At 36.9% G+C, this 20,702-nt stretch overlaps 1 protein-coding gene across 2 annotated transcripts in view; it reads left to right on the top strand.

Moving 5' to 3' along the window:
- Window positions 1-20,702, top strand: part of IQGAP2 (IQ motif containing GTPase activating protein 2) — a 265,034-nt gene that overhangs the window by 230,783 nt on the left and 13,549 nt on the right. For both annotated transcript variants that reach the window (XM_017640236.3, XM_073234963.1), the window contains 6 exons: window positions 630-770; window positions 1,115-1,199; window positions 1,611-1,843; window positions 3,863-3,995; window positions 13,950-14,052; window positions 14,564-14,705. In XM_017640236.3, the coding sequence (XP_017495725.3) occupies window positions 630-770; window positions 1,115-1,199; window positions 1,611-1,843; window positions 3,863-3,995; window positions 13,950-14,052; window positions 14,564-14,705 (837 nt within the window). The remainder of the gene's footprint in view (window positions 1-629; window positions 771-1,114; window positions 1,200-1,610; window positions 1,844-3,862; window positions 3,996-13,949; window positions 14,053-14,563; window positions 14,706-20,702) is intronic.

Genomic DNA, 20,702 nt, shown 5'->3' with positions numbered 1-20,702 from the left:
ATATGCACACACACAGGATCTGTATGGGATATGTATATACACAAACTGCATTACACCCCTGAGAACTGCATGTATCTCATACACACATGCACAGAGGAGGACCTAGAAAGTTATGCATAAGATATGAAAAGTGATTGTCCCTAGGTATTGTTTTCCTATTTGCTCATATACAGTTTTTTTCTGTAATAAACATACTGCTTTTTTAATAATTAAAGAAGAGAAAGAGCTGATGGACAGTGACTGCAATGGGGTCGGGGGGGGACTTGATGATATGGGTGAATGTAGTAACCGAGATGTTGCTCATGTGAAACCTTCGTAAGATTGTATATCAATGATACCTTAATAAAAAAAAAAAGAAGAGAAAGAAAGTTAGTTGGGTCTACATTATTTGGGTCTGCCAGTTATTTTGCCAGAAGAGCCCAGAGGGAGACATGGATTCCCCTGTTCGACTAGTGGCAGAGGGTATGTGGGGGCACGCAGGGCCTCCCCTCACTTAGCAGATGTTTATCATTGAAGTCAGTAGACAGAGGCCAGTTCACAACACAAAGCTTGACTGTGGAACCAACTGGGCAAGGAACAGAATGCTTGAAGCTAAGCCCCTCATTGACTGAAAGCCCTTGTGTTTCCAGCAAGCTGCCTTACGATGTTACCACAGAACAAGCTCTAACATACCCAGAAGTGAAAAATAAACTGGAGGCATCCATTGAGAACCTGAGAAAGGTCACCGACAAAGTCCTGAATTCTATCATTTCTTCCCTTGATCTACTGCCGTAAGTTGTATATGGCACAACTTTAATATTCTTTGCTGGAAGTTCTTGAAATACTGTATGAAATGAACCCTAGTAGTGAAGATAGATTTCCCTCGTTGTGTTTACTATTTTAAAAGTTGCCTATATTTGCATTTTGAATTCACAGCTGTTCTCCCAAGAGGGAATATACAAAACAGTTCTCAGTTACTCTTGTGAGGGAGGTCCTGTGATTCCGTTACCATCTCATTTTATGTTTAATTTTTAGGAAAACTGCTCAGTTTTAGTTGACTGGAACAATTGCCAATTGTTTCTTTCTCACTTAGACTTTTTCCATTATTTTCTTTTGTCATCTGTTTTATGTGTAGTTATGGATTGAGGTATATAGCCAAAGTACTGAAGAATTCCATCCATGAGAAATTTCCCGATGCAACAGAAGATGAGCTATTAAAGGTAGATTTTCAAGGATAATCTCACCATAGCTTCTCTTGGGGATATGAGTCAAAATGACCAGCATACTATTTTGTAATATTTTCCCTCCTGTATGACTGTTCATAATAAGCTGCAAGTCATCTGTTTCTAATGACTGCCAAGGTTACTGATTATGCTGAGATTAATTTGGAGATCTTACACACTACTGAGATTATGTGAGAGCATTTTGGGGGCCATAAGCACATTTTTCACCAAAAATAATTTTCTGAATTTATCATATCCACTGCCTTTACTTAACTCCTTGTTAGAATTCAGATCAGAAAATGACCTACATTCTTGGGAAATGTCAGTAAATATTTACTTCAGTAAAAGAAATCTAAAACTCTTTTGAGTTTACTCTTAAACATACTCTTCTCTTCTGCATCACTCCAGATTGTTGGAAACCTCCTATACTATCGGTACATGAACCCAGCTATCGTGGCTCCTGACGGCTTTGACATCATAGACATGACAGCTGGAGGTCAGATAAATCCCGACCAAAGGAGGAACTTGGGATCAGTGGCCAAGGTTCTTCAGCACGCAGCCTCCAACAAGCTGTTTGAAGGGGAAAATGAGCATCTCTCATCAATGAACGATTATTTATCAGAGACATATGAGGAGTTCAGGTGAAATGAGTCTTTAATTTTGGAGAAACTTGCAAGACACGGGCAAAAATAATGTATGTTGTGTGCCCAGAGCCGGAGTTGAAGGGGGGGGACAGAGGCCTCCAGCGGCTGTGCGCATTTCATCTAGTCGTGGGGAAGGAGGGCAGGAAGAGCAGACCGAGTTACTCTGGTGTTCCCATCCTCCCCCCTCAACTCCCCGAGGGCCCTTCTTACACTGAGTCATCCCCATATGTATGATTTCTATTGACAAAGGAAATCTTTATTCTTCCTGGTATGCTACAGGCTAATAGTACTTAGAATTAAAAAATCAAAAGTAGCTGATTTCTGCTTTGTTGAACTTCAGAAGAGGGTTTCATTTTTGTTTTTTAAGAACTTACCCATCAGGAAGAAATGTCTTATCTGCATCAAACAATAGTAGGAAACAGTACTGGTTTTGAAAGGTTGGGAAAATCCAGCTTTTATATTTATTGAGATAACAATAAATTGTATATGATAATGCTCTTTTACATTCTCGACCCTCTCAATTATACATGTAAGACTTACATCTATTGACTTTATATGCATTTCCAAATTATATCTCTGATCATTCCATGGCAACATGAAAAGGAATAAGCCTGGTAGGAAGATACACTTTCCTCTCTGAGGAAACACGTTCATCTTGGCATTCATTTTTTTCACTTAGTCTGCCATTCAATCACTGGGTGAATCACACTGAAGTGTGACATGAATGTGGCCTCTCTGACTCCTCACTTGGAAAATGATCATTTCCCCTCCCTCATTGTTCCTCTTGACTAGTAACTTATCTACTGACAAAAGTAGCTCATAGTTATTCCTCTCTATGTAGAATTTGTGGCCACTTATGAGAAAACTCCCAAATCCTCTTACTACAGGAAGTTTTGATTTCTCAAGCTGCCAATTTTAGGTCTTCTCACTGACTAAAAAGATAATATCCATTTCATGCAATCCCTCATCTGTTATTTGAACTTCCCTTTACTTACTTTTTTCTCAGGTTATTCCTATCAGTCATGTATGGTTCCAGCTCTTCTGCACCAAAAGAAATAAAACCAAAAGACTCCCCTCTTAAATTCATCTTTTTTTTTTCCTCTTCCACTCAGTTATCCTTTGTGTTCTTCAGCAACCCATGAAAAATTAAAGCCAAAAATGTGCAGGAAAACCAAGATGGGCACTTGCTCCTCCCTAGCCCAGCATGGCTGCCTGCCTCAGCCTCCCCCAGCTTTGGCTGGTGTATAAGCCCTGGGCACCCTTAAGAGATACACCAAGGATGATTTCAGGCATATGAAACATTTATAACTTCATAGAATAAAATACCTACTCTATTTGTACAAAGGCTCTCTCTTAAACCATGATCAGAGCACATCTGGCATTTCTTGATCTCCCTGTCTAAATTTGCTCTCGTTTGAATAGCAGACTTCTTAGAATCTGAGCACTGGAGGAGCAGGGCATGTATGGATTTGTGTGCCTCACCTCAACTGACTTTCCGTCAGCCAGCAGCTATTATTTGGATCAACTGAGAGTAGAGTCGGTTTAACTCAACTTTCCATCAAATTGGCAATAATACCTCTGAAGAGTATTAGGACTGAAGGCCCAGGAGCTTATGCATTTAAAGTAGCAAATTTGATGAATTGCTTTTTCAGTTGTTTGATCTGGAAAGACTTGATCTTAGATGGAGGATTATCAGCCTTGACATTTTTGTTTAAATTTCAGGGGCTATTAGATTTTTTAAATGACCTGCCCATAATTTGATTACATTGAGCCACTAACAGGGCCTGAGACCCTGCTGCTCTTTCCATTCCTGAGGATCTGGGTCCAACATCCAGAAAAATGGACTCAGCGTCTCCAGTCAGGAGCCAGTCTCAAAGGTGATAACACCAGTCCTTCCGAGGTTAGGGGTGGAGAAGAACAAAGCACTGGCCATCACTGAAGATTTCCTCACTATTTTGATGGAGCTGTTTAACTCATAAATGTGACTCAGTCTTAAGACTTTTTTTCCTTTGTTAGGAAATATTTCAAAGAAGCATGTAATGTTCCTGAGGCAGAAGAAAAGTTTAATATGGATAAATACACAGATGTGGTGACAGTCAGCAAGCCGGTCATTTACATTTCAATTGAAGAAATCATCAGCACACATTCCGTAAGTGGGGCCACAGAAGGGGCTTAGCTGTGGACCCACGGTTCACTCGTCTGTTACACTGAAAATGCTCAAGTCTCTACAGGGCTTACTACCATAAGCAGGTGCTAATAATAACTTAAACTTTCAATCCTAAAAAAACCTCAATTATTTATTCCCTGATTCTTATTTCATAATAAAACTCATTTTCCCAAATGAGGAACATTTACTTTATATGATATGTTTATTCTCTACTAATATGCATTAGTAGAACAACTTCTCTTGAATGAGCCATTTACAGTCACATTTGAATGTGCAATTTAAGCCTTAAGCAGGGACAGGCCCTGATGCTTTCTCTACCCCGCAAGCCACACTGCCTGGACTGCCACACTCTTTCTCTCCTCCTTTCATGAGTTCTTCCAGCTTTTCCAGTAATTTTCTGGGAAATGAGAATACTCTCTCTATTCTAATATTGGGGAATAAACAGGCTGCTCAAGATTAGGAAGAGATGACATCCACCCAACAATAGCTGCTAGCAAAGACTCAGTTCTATGGTTTTGGAAACCTCCATTTCTTAGAAACAGGCAATTTCCCAATCTGTGCTAAATCGCGTTTCCATCTGTTTCACATGCGGACATCACCATCATTGGGCATTAGCAAGTATTAAGTGCCTGTTGGGGTTGGGGCACTTTGCTCAGCATTGAGAAGCCTTAGATGGTTTCTCAATCATTTAAAGTAAAAAGAGAGGCTAAACATTTAGAGTTGTTTCTTTGTTTTTTGTTTTGAAGACCAATTGGAATGTCTTTCCTGAAAAATCTACATTCTTAAAGGGAACCATTTCAAGAAGAGTTTTGGACCATGCTACTCTAAGCAAAGTCCTGGGGGACATATAAGAAATGTACCCAAGACCTCCCAAATCAGAACTTGCATTCTAACTAGATCCCAGGTGATACAGAAACACTAAAGGTCAAGAAGCTCTGGTTAAGGATACACCCAACTTTGGATTATACACACAACTAGGAGGAAAGCATAATAAACACACACCTCTTGATGGTCCTGCCTCACCCCCACCAAACCAGATATGTGGCAAAACTGGCTGTCCAAAATTCGAATCTATGTTTTTAAGATCTAAGAAACTAAAGCTTAAATACAGATTTGGAAGAAAGATTGGATCTAGTTTCAATTTCCGTTTTTGAGGGCTGGAACAGGAACCTCCATGACGTTTGCAGCAAGCTCTCCATAAGCATTTTGAGTGACCCCAAGAAAAGGGCAGGTGTGAATGACCAGCTGAAGGAGTGAGATAGTTGATTAAATGAAGAAGCTATAGTTCTTTTATTATATAAGCACCCAAAATCACAAAATATGTCCAGCAATGCACTGTTTGCAAAAATAATTTCCTAATGAGTGTAGACTCACTCATATTTAAGCAATGACCCATTTGTCTATTTTTATGTAGATTATCCATCTCAGAATTGTCCACATGTTGGCTGCACATTTGCTGAGGCCAGTATCCTCATGCAGAAAAGTGATATAGAGTTCTTTTCTATAATGAGAGCTTCTTTCCCAAATACAGCAGAGAAAAAATGTTACTATATTAATTTAGATACTTACTCTTTAAGGAGAAATAATCTGCTCCTTTCATTAGCAAGAGCTGAAAACAGAATCCAATCCTGGGAAACATAGCTTGTGACCAATTTGGAATTTCTTCATGTATTAGGTTGGAAGCAGATGTAAATAATGTGGGAATAATTTAATCATAGAGAAAGACTATCCTGTTTACTGTCTGTCTAAAGTGACAAGGTGTCCCACAGACACACAAGCATAGCAGCAGCATGACATGCCTGCCTGCCCAATGTGGAACCTCAAAGTAGCTCTTTATGGAGACAATTTCAAGAACTCTTCATGTTCTGTAATTATCATAAATACAGAATAAAGGGTAGAAGCTGGCAGCTTAAGTTTTCCCTTTCCAGAGACAGCAGCCCAATTAGCTGTCCTGTCTCTTCAGAGAACAAGAGCATAAATTTATCCATCTTGCTATTTTGTTCTTGTCTCTAACTTGCCTTCCCCTAAAAGTATCACATGTACCACCCTTCCAGATTTCACTGTCTTTATATCACTTCTGTTGCTTATGTAATATATTTAAGTCAATTTGCCTTTTTTTGAAAAAAAAGTAATTTCTTTGCTTTAGAACAAATGCCTCTATCCATAATAGATAGAAAAACATAAAAAGTAAGTAAGTATAATGAAAAGAATAGTTGGATATAGTTGCTTCCTTGAAGCTATGCATTTGAAGTCTCCTCTTCCTTTCTTAAAAACCTAATTAGCAAGTGTCAGGGAACGTTAAGAAATATTCCACATTAAACAGATACTTTTTCCTCCACTAATTATAAAGATTAAAAGAGAATGGAAAAGGCAGCAATCAAGACAATGTGGTAATGGCATGAGGACATACTGATCACTGGGATAGAACTGAGAGTCTAGACATAAACTTTCAAATTTATGGTTAATTCATTTTTGACAAGGGGCTAAGACAGTTCAATGGGAAATGAAGTCGGACACCTTACACAAAAATGAATCAAAGTGAATCACAGACCTAAATGTAAGAACTCAAACTATAGAATTCTTAAAAGAAAACATAGAAATCAATCTTTGTGACCTTGGATTAGGCAATGGTTTTTGAGATATGACACCAAACACATAAGCAGCAAAAGAAAATATAGATAAATTGGACTTCATAAAAGCTAAAACACATTTTTGCTATAACAATGCCACCAAGAAATTGAAAAGATGACCAAGAGAATGAGAGAAAATAATTGCAAATAATGTATCTGATAAGGGACTTGTATCCAGAATATATAAAGAAACATTATAACTCAGTGATAAATAATCCAATTAAAAAATGGACAACTTTGCATCAAAAGAACGAGAGAATAAAAAGGCAACCTACAGAATGGGAGAAAATAATTGCAAGTCATGTATCTGATGAGGGATTAATATCCAGAAAATATAAAGAACTTCTACAACTCAACAACAAAAGAACAACCCAATTAAAAAAATGAGGCTCTAAGGACTTGAGTAGACATTTCTCCAAAGATGATACACAAATGTCCAACAAGCACATGAAAAGATGCTCAACATCATTAATGATTAGGGAAATCCAAATAAAAACCACAATGATTTCACCTTGTTGTATAACAGAGACAGCCAGTAAACCTACCATTTGATTTGGGGAAAAAAACAATGGTAATACCATTATGATGGCTATTACCAAATAATGATAATAAGTGCTGGCAAAGATGTGGAGAAATTGGAACCTTTGTGTACTATTGGTGGTTATATAAAATGGTACAGCTGCTATGGAAAACAGCAAGGTAGTTCCCTGAAAACTTAAAAACAGAAATACCATGTCCAGCAATTCCACTTCTGAATATATTCTTAAAAGAATTAAAGGCAGGGTCAAAGAGATATTTGTACACCTGTATTCATAGCAGCATTATACAGTAGCCAAAATGTGGAAGCAACTAGTGTGTATCAAAGGATGAATGGATAAACAAAATGTGGTATACACATACAATGGAATATTATTCACCCTTAAAAAGGAAGGAAATTCTGATTCATGCTACAATATGATGAAACTTGAGGACATTTTTCTAAGTGAAGAAAGCTAGTCACAAAAAAAGACAAATACTGTATGATTTCACTTACATGAAGTAGCATAGTCAAATTCAGAGAGACAAAAAGTGTAATTATGAAATGAGGAGTTCTCTAATGGATAGTTTTAGTTTTACAATTTGAATAGATGAATTCTGGAGATAGATTGCACAAGGTGAATGGATTACTGAACTATAGACTTAAAAATGGTTAAGATAAGCCTAAACAGTTTTCTGCAGTGAAAATAAACCCACAGTAAAGACAGTAGAAAAATTACTCACCAAGCAAGTACAAAATTAAAACAAAAGTAGTAAAACTAACTGTACACAAAGTCAGTCAAGGGATACACAAAAAATGCAGATTATGACATCTAATACATAAAGTGTGGAGGAGGAAGAAGAAGGAAAAACTACTTTCAGATTGTGTTTAAAATAGAGCAGTCATCAACAATATAGACTATTATATAGTTAGGAAGCTATCCTTTAGCTAACCTAAAGCCTAGAGTAGATACACAAAAAATTCAAGGAAGCTATCCTTGAACCTTGAACCACAAACCTAAAGCCTATAATAGATACACAAAAAACTAAAAAAGAGAAATCCAATCACACCACTAAAGAAAACCATCAAAAACAAGAGAAGAAGAAAGGACCAGAGAGGAACTATAAAAACAACCAGAAAACAATTAATAGTGACAATAATTACATACCTATCAATAATTACCTTAAATATAAATGGACTGAATACACCAATCAAAAGACATAGAGTGGCAGAATGAATAAAGAAACAAAAGCCATCTATATGCTGCCTACAAGAGACTCGTTTCAGTTCCAAAGACATACACAGACTGAAAGTGAAAGGATGGAAAAAGATATTTCATGTAAATGATAGGGAGAAAAAAGCAGGAGTCGCAGTACTTTTATCAGACAAAATAGACTTCAAGACAGGGTAACAAGAGACAAGGACATTACATAATAATAAAAGGATCAGTCCAAAAAGAGGATATAACCATTATAAATACCTATGCACCCAACAGGAGCACCTAAGTATATAAAACAACTAACAGAATTAAAAGGGAAATAGACTGTGATGCATTCATTTTAGGAGACTTTAACACACTGTTCACATCAATGGATCAACCAGACAGAAAATAAAGGAACAGAGGCACTGAACAACACGTTGGATCAGATTGACTGCACAGGTATCTACAGAATATTATATCCAAAAGCAGCAGGACACACATTCTTCTCAAGTGTGCATGGAACATTCTTCAAAATAGATCACATACTAGGCCACAAAAAGAGTCTCAATAAATTCTAAAAGATTGAAATTATATCAAGCAACTTCTCAGATCACAATGGTATAAAACTAGAAATAAATTATGCAAAGAACACAAAAAGCCTACAAACACATAGAGGCTAAACAATATGCTTCTAAATAATCAATGGATCAATGAACAAATCAAAACAGAAATCAAGCAATACATGGAGACAAATGAAAACAAAAATAACAACAGTCCAAAATTTGTGGGACACTGCAAAAGCAGTACTCAGCATAAAGTACATAGCAATAAAGGCCTACCTGAAGAAACAAGAACAATCCTAAATAAATAGTCTCAACTCATAACTGAAGAAACTAGAAAAAGAAGGAAGGACATAGTAAAGATCAGAGCAGAAGTAAATAAAATAGAGAAGAATAAAACAATAGAAAAAATCAGAGCTGGTTACTTGAGAACATAAACAAAATAGACAAACTCCTAGCCCAGATTTAACAATAAAAAGAGAGTACACAAATAAAATCAGAAATGAAGAAGGAATCATCATAACTGACACCACAGAAATACAAAGAATTAGAGAATTCTATGAAAAGTTATATGCCAATAAATTGGACAAACTAGAAGAAATGGACAAATTCCTGGAAAAATACAACCTTCCAAGAATGACCCATAAAGAAACAGAAAATCTGAACAGACCAATTGCCAGCATTGAAATTGAAATGGTAATCAAAAAACTCCCAACAAACAAAAGTTAGGGACTAGATTGCTTCACAGCTGAATTCTACCAAAGATTTAAAGAAGAACTAATACCCGTCCTTCTTAAAGTATTCCAAAAGCTAGAAGAGGAGGGAATGCTTCCATTCTCATTCTATGAGAGCAACATCACTCTAATACCAAAGTCAGACAAAGGCATTACAAAAAAAGAAAATTTTAGATCAATATCCATGATGAACATAAATACAAAAATCCCAACAAAATTTTAGCAAATAGAATTCAAAAATACATCTAAAGTATCATCCATCATGACCAAGTGGGATTTATTCCAGGGATGCAAGGATGGTACAATACCTGTAAATCAACCAAGGTGATATACCACTTTAACAACAACAACAAAAAGATAAAAAACACATGATCACCCAATAGATGCTGAAAAATCATTTCACAAAAATTCATTAACCATTCATGATAAAACTGTCAACAAAATGGGTACAGGGGGTCCATACCTCAACATAATAAAGGCCATATATGACAAACCTACACCTAACATCAGACTCAGTGGCAAAAAGCTGAAGGCTTTTCCTATAAGATCAGGAACAAGACAAGGATGCCCACTTTCACCACTTTTATTCAACATAGTATTGGAGGGCCTAGCCACAGCAGTCAGACAAGATAAAGAGATAAAAGGCATCCATATTCATAAGGAAGAAGTAAAACTGTCACTATGTGCAGATGACATGATATTATACATAGAAAACTCTAAAAACTCAACCAAAAAACTATTAGAATAACTGGATTCAGCAAAATTTCAGGATATGAAATTAATACACAGAATCTGTTGCATTTCTATATACTAAAAAAAAACTAGCAGAAAGAGAAATCAGAAAAACAATTTCATTTACAATTGCATCGAAAAGAATAAACTACCTAGGAATAAACCTAATCAAAGAGGTGAAAGACCTGTACTCTGAAAACTGTAAAACATTCATGAGAGAAATTAAAGAGGACACAAATAAATGGAAATCTATCCTAACATCATGAATAGGAAGAATTAATATTGTCAAAATGGCCATCCTGCCTAAAGATATTTATAGATTCAGTGCAATCCCTATCAAAGTACCAATGACATTTTTCAATGAGCTATCACAAATTATCCTAAAATTCATATGGAACCACAAAAGACCCTGAATAGCCAAAGCAATCCTAAAATGAAGAAGAAAGCTGGGGGTGCCACATTCCCTGACTTCAGGCTATACCACAAAGCTGTAGTAATCAAAACAGTATGGTACTGGCTCAAAAAGAGACCCATAGATCAATGGAAGAGAGCCCAGATATAAACCCGTGCATGTATGGTCAATTAAAATACATTAAAGAAGCCATGAATATACAATGGAGAAAAGAAAGACTCTTCAATAACTGATGTTGGAAAAACTGGACAACTACATGCAAGAGAATGAAACTGGATTACTGTCTAACTCCATTCACAAAAGTAAACTTGAAATGTATTAAAGACCTGAATGAAACCATAAAAACACTTAGAAGAAAACATAGGTGAAAATCTCTTGAACAGTTTTTTCCTGGACACATCTCCACAGGCAAAGGAAACAAAAGTAAAAATGAGCAAGTGGGACTATATCAAACTATAAAGCTCAATAGCAGAAGACACCATCAGCAGAACAAAAAAGCAGCTTATAATATAGGATAAATATTCATAAACACTTTATCCAATAAGGGGTTAGCATCCAAAATATATAAAGGATTCATATGCCTCAACACCAAAAAAACAAATAACCCAATTAAAAAATGGGCAGAGGATCTGAACAAATATTTTTCCAAAGAAGAAATATATATGGCCAACAGGCACATGAAAAGATGCTCCACCTCACTAAACATCAGGGAAATGCAAATCAAAATCACAATGAGATATTACCTCATACCAGTTAGAATGACCACCACCCAAAAGACAAGAAATAGCAAGTGTTGGTGAGGGTGTGGGGAAATGGGAACCCTCTTACACTGTTGGTGGAAATGTCAATTGGTATAGCCCCAGTGGAAAGCAGTATGGAGGTTCCTCAAAAAACTAAAAATAGAAATATCATACAACCCAGTAATTCTACATCTAGGAATTTACCCAAAGAAAACAAGATCCCTGATTTGAAAAGATATGTACACCCCTATGTTTATCAACACAGTATTTACAATAGCCAAGTTATGGAAGCAACCTAAGTGTCTATCCATAGATGAATAGATAAAGAAGATGTGGTACATATAGGCAATTGAATATTATTCACCCATTAAAAAAGGAAATTCTGCCATTTGCAACAAGATGGATGGACATAGAGGGTATTATGCTAAGTGAAATAGCCAGGAAGAGAAAGACAAATACCATATGATTTCATTTATTTGTGGAATCTAAAAACAAAACTAAATGAAAAAAATAACAGTAGACTCATAGCCACTGAGAAGTGACTGGTGATTACCATGGGGGAGAGATTGGACTGGGTGGATGGGGGGTGGGGGAGGATGACAGGGAAAAGGGGCACAAAAATTCTCAATCATAATATAAGTTGGGCACAGGGATGGTAGTACAGCATGGAGAATGTAGCCACTAATTCTGTAACATCTTTCTATGTTGACAGATAATAACTGCACTAGTGGAGGTGAGGATTTAATAAAATTGGTAACCACTGAACCACTGTGTTGTGTACTTAAAGCCAATATAAGATTGTATATCAATGATACTTGAATTAAAAATAATAATAAACCCTATACCCATTAGCAGTTGATCCCATTTACCCCCTCCACCCAACCCCTGGAAACTGTAGATCTATATCCTTCCTGTCAATGTGGCAATAGGACCCAACCCCTCCACCATGGTAATCACCAGTCCCTTCTCAGTGTCTGTGAGTCTACTGCTGTTTTGTTCATTTTATTTTGCTTTGTTTTTATATTCCACAAATATGTGAAATCATATGGTATTTGTCTTGCTCTGCCTGGCTTATTTCACTAAGCTTAATACCCTCTAGGTCCATCCATGTTGTTGCAAATGGATGAATTTCATTTCTTTATGGCTGAGTAATATTCCATTGTGCATATGTACTATGTCATCTTTATCATTCTTCTATTGACGGATATTTTGTTCACTTCCATATCTTGACTCTTGTAAATAATGCAGCAATAAACATAGGATGGGGGTGCATATATCTTTTCAAATCAGGGATCTTGTTTTCTTCAGGTAAATTCCTAGAAGTGCAATTGCTGGGTCATGCAGTATTTCTATTTTTAGTTTTTTGAGGAACCTCCATACTGCTTTCCACAGTGGCTGCACTAATTTACATTCCCACCAACAACGGGACACGGAGTTTTTTTTAGGGTAATGAAAATGTTCAGAAATCAGATAGCAGTGATGGTTGCTCAATTCTTTGAATATGCTAAAAACCACTGTGTTATGCATTTTGAATGAATTTGATGGCATGTGGATTATATCTGAAAGCTGTTGGAAAAAAGTTTGAAATCTAATTTTATTATGATCAAGAGTTTTGTAAGACAGTTACTCAGAGCAATTCAAAGTGTATTTCCTATCACCAGGGATACCAGCACCATACTTTAGAAACATGGTTTTAATATATTGCTAAATACAAACAAAAGCAGATGTGTTGGCCTTCATGGTTTTCCCCTCCAGTGCTGCTGCTTCTCAAGAATTAACCATATTTCCTCTAAGACCTGCCAAAACACTCCAGCAGTGTTACTCACCTTTAACCCTTCTTTGGGATCATGTATCAGAGGAACCACCTGGTACATCTAGACCTCAGGCCAGGGAACCATATGGGCATTTCTGCCTTCTGTACCCACAAGAGCTCTTCAATGCCAGATAGAGTAAACGGCCAACAGTGGTGATTTTATTAAATGGCTGTAGTGTTTCAACACTGCATAATTTTTCTCCAAAGAGATATAGGAATGCCCACCAGTTTGTTACTGGTGTTAGCCAAGAGACTTGTGCCTCATTTTAGGCTCTTTCCACCCAATTTTGACTTTTTCTGTACAGTGGAGTGGAGCACAGTGGTTAGGCAGTAGAAGGCTGCTGCTCAGCAGATCTTCAACATCTTGCTGAGAGTATGAACTCTTCACAAACTACATTTCTTAATGTCTTCCCTCTAAGATAAAATAAAAACTGTGTCTCCCTGTAGTCCTACTTTTAATAAATGTTAGACTTGTGTTTAAAAGTGAAGTGATATCAGAAGAAAATCAGGGAAAGCTGGAAGGAGGACTCTGTAAATATAGAAGCACTTGAGAATTTGCTTTTGTCTTTGTGTGTGTGTGTTGTTTTCTGTATAAAGCTCCTGTTGGAACACCAGGATGCAATTGCACCCGAAAAGCATGACTTACTGAATGAACTGCTGGAATTACTGGGAAAGGTACCTAATGTGGAATCTTTTCTTGGTAAGAGCTTGTTCCTTCTACTTATCCTCTGGCTTGTGTTATTTGGTTTTCTATCCTAGATCAAAAACATTTCTTGGAATTTAATACTTAATCTTATTTAAAGATAACTATACTAGCCCCTTCCTGCATCAATCCATAATTTGATACTCTTGAAGGTGAGTGCTAAATACCTTGAAAAGGATTTGTTAACATAAATCATAAGGAAAACATCACTGAAGAGCCAAAACACAGTTCTTGCTGTTTCCTAACGATTTTTTATTTTATTAACAGTTCCTCTCTTACCTATTTTTTCATATTTTGAATATCTTTGTCCCATGTTATCTTAATGTTTAAATCAAAGATTTTAAAAGCCACTTTAAGTATATTAGTATATTAGAATGTGGTTCTTTTTTTTACAAAGACCATGATCTCTTGCTCAACCAAGGCTATCTTTCCCACAGAACCTTTATCTTACATTATTGATGCCATCATCATGAGTGAATTATAAGAATAACAATGTTTTTATCTACAGGGGAAGGTGCAGTTGACCCCAGTGACCCTAACAAGGAAAATACACTAAGTCAACTCTCAAAGACTGAGATTTCCCTTTATTTGACAAGCAAGTACGACTTAGCGGATGGTGAAGCTATAGATGGCCAAAGCCTCATGATAAAGTAAGTTTAGGGCTTAAAGGGCACATGTCTCTGATTATGCTTCTTAAATCTGGCAAATTCAAGTAGGGCTAAATCCCCAAGTAATTCCTTTCAAAATATCCAAATATTGAAATACAGTATGTTTATCCATCAAACACCTAACAAAAACAAAGGATAACAGAATCTTTATCATTTAAGAGGAAACTAAATATTATAATATCTTATAAAGCCTATCTTGTTTTTCGGTTTTCCATGTAGTAATTTGATTCCTTCCCTACAAGAAATGAAGTGATTGGGGGAAGGCAGCACAGCACAGAGAAGACAGTAGTGACTCTAGCATCTCACTGTTCTGATGGACAGTGACTGCAATGGGGTTTGGGGGGGGACTTGATAATATGGGTGAATGTTGAAACCACAATGTTGCTCATGTGAAACCTTCATAACATTGTATATCAATGATACCTTAATAAAAAAACAAAAAAGAAAGAAATGAAGTGATTAATTTAGCCTGTGGCAAGTCCTTAGGTAACTGAAGGGAAATATCTGTTACAGAGTCAAAGATTAGTTAGGAAATACTTTGAACCAAATTTGATTTCTGGCATAAAATGTTAATGTAAAACAGATGCACACATGCTAAGACTTAATGCTGTCATCTGATTTATTAACCTACTTTCCTATTAAAGTAAGCCTGGATAAGTCTGCTAGCTTTGACTTGACTTGTACCCTATTTTCTGCCCCCAAAGATATCAAATGAAGTATTCATACTGTATTTTTTCCCATCAAAGCCTCATGGATATGCCCAGCAACCTTTACAAGGAGTTATTTACACACAAAATAAGAAAGAATGAGACCCATCGCCATAAATCAAAACACCATAAACCAAAAACAAGTGTTCACCCAATAATACAGTTTTTAAGAACTTATAAAAACAAAAGGATGTGTACTAGAACAATTATATATTGGGATGAGGTGGAGAATGAAAGTGGGAAATGGGTCAAAAATGGACTAAGTCTGTATTTAAATGCTACTCCACACATTACTTCTAAGCTATGTGTGTGTTCTGAGGTTTTCATTGGTGAAAAGAGCTTTCTGTTCTGCCACTGACATGCTTCGAACAGCACTCATTTCCAGTTGATTTTTTTTTCCCAGTAATCAATCATCTATGAAAATGGCAAAAAAAAGCTTAGTGTCCTATGTCACAATATGTGCTGCTTTTGCATTTTGTCCTCAGGTCATCCAAGGCTCCATTTGCACATGTAGCAAATATCTGAGGACCTATTCTGTGTCTACCGCATTGACTTGGTGCTAGGGATACAGCAGTGAGCAAGCCATTAGCATTCCTGGCCTTCCAGGAGCCTGCCCCTCCACCGTAGCTCAGGGGCCAAGCTGCAGGATTCATGAGCAACCTTGGTTTCATAAGCATTGAGGGCAGTTCCTTTAGACCATTAATTAGCAAGTCAGAATTTGCAGAGACAAGGCAGGGCAGGGCAACAGAGAAGAGCAGGGAAATGGCTGTATATTCCCTGGGTTCTACTGAGCAAGGGCCAATTAGGTAACTGAAAATACAGACGGTACAGTTCCACCATGCAAATTAAATTAGGCCAAGTATCCTATGATCTCATATGCTTTGTCCTTAGAAGTAATGGGAAGAATTTTTTTGTAATTGGTTTTGTTTGTTATTTGTACACCATTTTCTAAACGCAGTCAATTCCAATGTCTGCATAAATAAATGGAAATCACTATTTGGGTAATCTAAAGTATCAAACACTTTGAATATCATATATACTTACATATATTTATACTTATTTTTGATTGTATCTCCATGGTCCTACAGATTTTTGGAATTCACATTTTAAAAGCAAAACCGTAAAAGTCAGGCACATTGGGCAACAATGTGTCTTAGCCAGGGAAGCCTGGTGCTCACCCCAGCCGCTGTGTGGCTCACTCTCTCAGCTCCCCACTGTGTGCTGGAAACAAATACTGTCTGCTCCTTAAATTACCATACTAAGTACAGCCAGCCAATTATTTAATTTTGGTTGTTTTTTTATTGTAAAATACACATAAAGTTTACCATTTTTCTTTTAAAGTATACAATTCAATGACATTGATTACATTCAGAATGTTATACATTATCACTACTGTCTAGTTCCAGAACATTATCATCACCCCAAAGTAAACCCCATAGTCATCAAGCAATCTCTTGCCAGTACCCCTGGAGCATCTCTTCAGGCCCTGCTCTTCCCTAGTGACCACTAATCAGCTTTCTGTCTCTATGAACTTGCCTATTCTGGATACTTCATGTAAATAGACTCACAGACTATGTGGTCTTTTGTGTCTGGCTTCTTTTACTCATCATAATATTTTTGGCTAAATATTCCTTTGATTGGAGATACCGTATTTATTATAGACATTTTGGTGGTCTCCACCGTTTGGCCATTGTGAATAGTATTGCTGTAACATTTGTGTACAGATTTTTATTTGAGCACATTTTCAGTTCTTTCTTGTATATACATAGAAATAGAATGCTGAGTTATATGGTAATTCTACATTTAGCTTTTTGAGGAACTGCCAAGCTCTCTTCCCAGTGGCTGCACCATTTTATATTCCCACCAGCAAGGTATGAGAGTTTCAGTTTTTCCCCATCTCCACCAACATGTATTTCCTGTTTTGTTGCTTAGTACAGCCATCTTAGTGGGTATGAGTTAGTATCTCATTGTGGTTTTCATTTGTATTTCCCTAATGATGAATGATGTGAAGTGTCTTTCCATATGCTTGGCAGCCATTTGTATATCTTCTTTGTAGAAATATCTATTCACAGTCCTTTGCCCATTTTTAATTGGATTGTATTTTTGCTGCAGAGTTGTAAGTGTTCTTTATTTATGTTGGCTAGTAGAGCCTTATCAGATATGATTTACAAATACTTTCGCCCCTTCTATTGGCTGTTTTTTTATTCTCTTGGTAATAGCCTTTTCTGCACAAAAGTTTTTTAACTTGATAAAGTTCAGTTTATCTCTTTTTGCTTGTGCTTTTGTTGCCATGTATAAGAATTCAGTGCTCCAACCAAGGGAAAATTTACTCCTGTTTTCTAAGAGTTCTATAGTTTTCGCTTTTACATTTAGATCTGTGGTCCCTTTTGAGCTAATTTTTATGTATGGTGTAATGTAGGGGTCCAACTTCATTCTTTTGCATGTGAATGCCCAGTTATCCCACCACCATTTCTTCAAGAGCCTATTCTTTCTCCATTGAGTGGTCTAGGCACCCTTGTCAAAAGCCACTGACCATATATGTATGGCCTTCAGACTCTGAATTCTATTGCATTGATCTATATTTCTATCTTTATGCTAGTACCACACTGCATTGACAACTGTAGCTTTTGCAGTAAATTTTGAAATTGGCAGGTGTGAGTCTTCCCATTTGTTCTTTTTTAAGGTCTTTTGGCTATTTGAGGTCCCTTGCAATTCCATGTGAATTGTACAATCGACTTTCCACTTATACAAAAAAAGGCTATTGGGCTGGTGTTCTAATAGACTTGATAAGGTACTGCATTCATACATCTCTAGGGTCTAGATAGCATTCCTCTGCACATACTTTGAGATCCTGCTCTTGGCAGAGCTCTTCACTAAGCAGCCCAGGGATCAATGGGTAACAACTTGAGATGAAGATTGACCAGGTAGCCCTCCCTGAAAGTGGAATGTGGGTATTGTCCAAAGGAGTCAATAGAAGTTAGCTCCATAATATTAGACAAGTCTTTATTTCCAAATATATTGTGCTTAATTATGTATTTTAAAATGTGATACTAACACATAAAATATATCACCAAGAGGGAGCTCGAAGATCATCTAACCTGAGTCTTTACCTTAAAACTGAGAAAGTTAAAGTCTAAAACTATGGGAAGCAAGCAGCTAGTCACTGACATGCTTTAAACTCCTGTTATGTATCATTGATATACCATTAATATGCATGATGAAATAATGATTTGAAAACTCTTATGGGGATGATTTTTTGCCAAGCTCGTAAACCAGATTCCTAACTCAAACATAATATAGTTCTTGAGACTTTCCATTAGAGAATGAAATTGAACTAAAATCAGACAAGGCCCACAGTGGCTGGTTAGCCCAGCTGGTTAGAGGATGGAGCTAACAAAATCAGACAATACCTTTCAGAAGTTATTGTGAAGTGTACAGTCACGGAATGCAGAGCAGTTGGGACATCAAAATACTGGCTCTTTTCTTTCAAAAAACTGTTTTGCATCCTTATTACATAGATTGTGTTTTTAACTTTCAGAAATGGCCCTTTATGTTTAGTTACAAAATCACTAGCTTTCCAGTGATGAGTGACTCACCTTCATAGAGACCCCTGCAGTAGCAGAATTTGAGGCATTGTTAATCCTGCTTATAAATTTAACAGCACTCCTAGATTCATAATTCTAATGAGATGAGGATGAAGATAATGATAGCAAACGCCTATGTACTACTTATCCAGGAACTGTCCTACAGGCATAGAGAGTAACATACATATAACACACAAATATAGATTATGTATATATATCACATGTCAGGTAATACTCAGCAACCCCAGAGGTAGAGGTTATTACCTTTATTTTCATATGAGGAAACAAGACACAGAACACACAAAAGCCCTTTCCTCGGTAGAAGAGCTAGTAAGTGGAGCATGGATTGGAACTCAGATGACCTTAAATTTTCCAGAGCCTACACTTCTTGATTACAAGGTTTTATGAATCATTGAAAGCAAGGTCATTATTCTTTGTACTTAGGAATCTTATAATAAATACTGCAAATGATAGCAGAGCAGTTATTGAATAACTGATGCTGGTGTGTCCTTCCAGGCCAAAGAGGACGAATGACCAATAGATGTGAGGGACATGAAGTACATATTGAAGTAGGAAGGAACATTTTATTTCTCTTTGCCTTCTGTATGTTTATGGACTAGGGAGCTTCAGTTCGGGCTATTGCCATTTTGCCAAAACTACAAGCCTGGTGGTAGCAAAAGAACAAAACGACAAGGCCTGGCTGAGGGGTTCTAGAACCTCAGTCTCTCACATAGGACTCTAAGTCACCTAAAAATCAGTTTCCCCATCTGTAAAGCAGAGAAGAGGATAGAGGGAGAGGAGGAAGGGAGGGAAGTCATGCTTTAGCACCTTGTAAATCAGAAAGAACTATGCAATTGTAAATCTTTCTCACCAAAACTTACAATTCAACTTAAAATACATGATCCTGTTGGCCTTTATTGAGCTTGTTTTTCCACAAAAGTATGAGTGTTTATGTAGGAGGCAATATTTGTGGTTTTTTAATCATACAGCTGCCTGAGTGCTTAAATTGTCATCTCTTAAGAACTTCTTTCCTATCACATGATTCAGTTTAGGCATCCATCATCCCAGCTGAGAGAGTTCCTTGCTTTTGCTCCAAACTGGATAAACTTGAGCACTCGATGGCTAAGTTGGTGTTTGAGGTCTGGTGATGTAATCATGTTATTAGAATTTTAAACAACTGGAAATATTCTTTAGCTTCCACAAACACAAGTTTCTTTTCAACCTTGGGCACAGTGTGAGGCAGATGACAGAAGGGGAGACACAGGAATGCTACTGGCCAGATGATAATAATAGACGCCTTATGGGTGGGATGGCCAAGTCAAAGGGGCCATACCAGTTGACAAGTACCATGTGGGTTCATTTATCTACAGTAGGAGTTGAGCACAGCTATGATGAATAAACTCCCTAGTGTATTTCTTTTTTGTTTTCTTAATTCTTCCTCAGAGCTAGATATTTCCTCATTCAGGGAGGACAGCAGCGTCCTTGTTTGATCAGCCTATCTTACATAATGTTTGAATAGCCATGGGACCAATACTATAACCAGTTGATTCAAGCTGGTCAGACCCTATCTAGAATGTTGTGTTTGCATTGCGGTGGGGATGGGACATGTCTTACGGTTACTGGCAAACTGAAATGTGAGCAGGACTATGAATTCTGTTTAAATCCTACTGTGAAAGGTCTAAGAAACT

This window comes from Manis javanica, chromosome 1 (assembly GCF_040802235.1).
Source record: "Manis javanica isolate MJ-LG chromosome 1, MJ_LKY, whole genome shotgun sequence".
In the NCBI taxonomy this organism is placed as follows: Eukaryota; Metazoa; Chordata; class Mammalia; order Pholidota; family Manidae; genus Manis; species Manis javanica.
The sequence above is the reverse complement of the archived record's forward strand: the minus strand, read 5'-3'. Positions and strand labels throughout refer to the sequence as shown.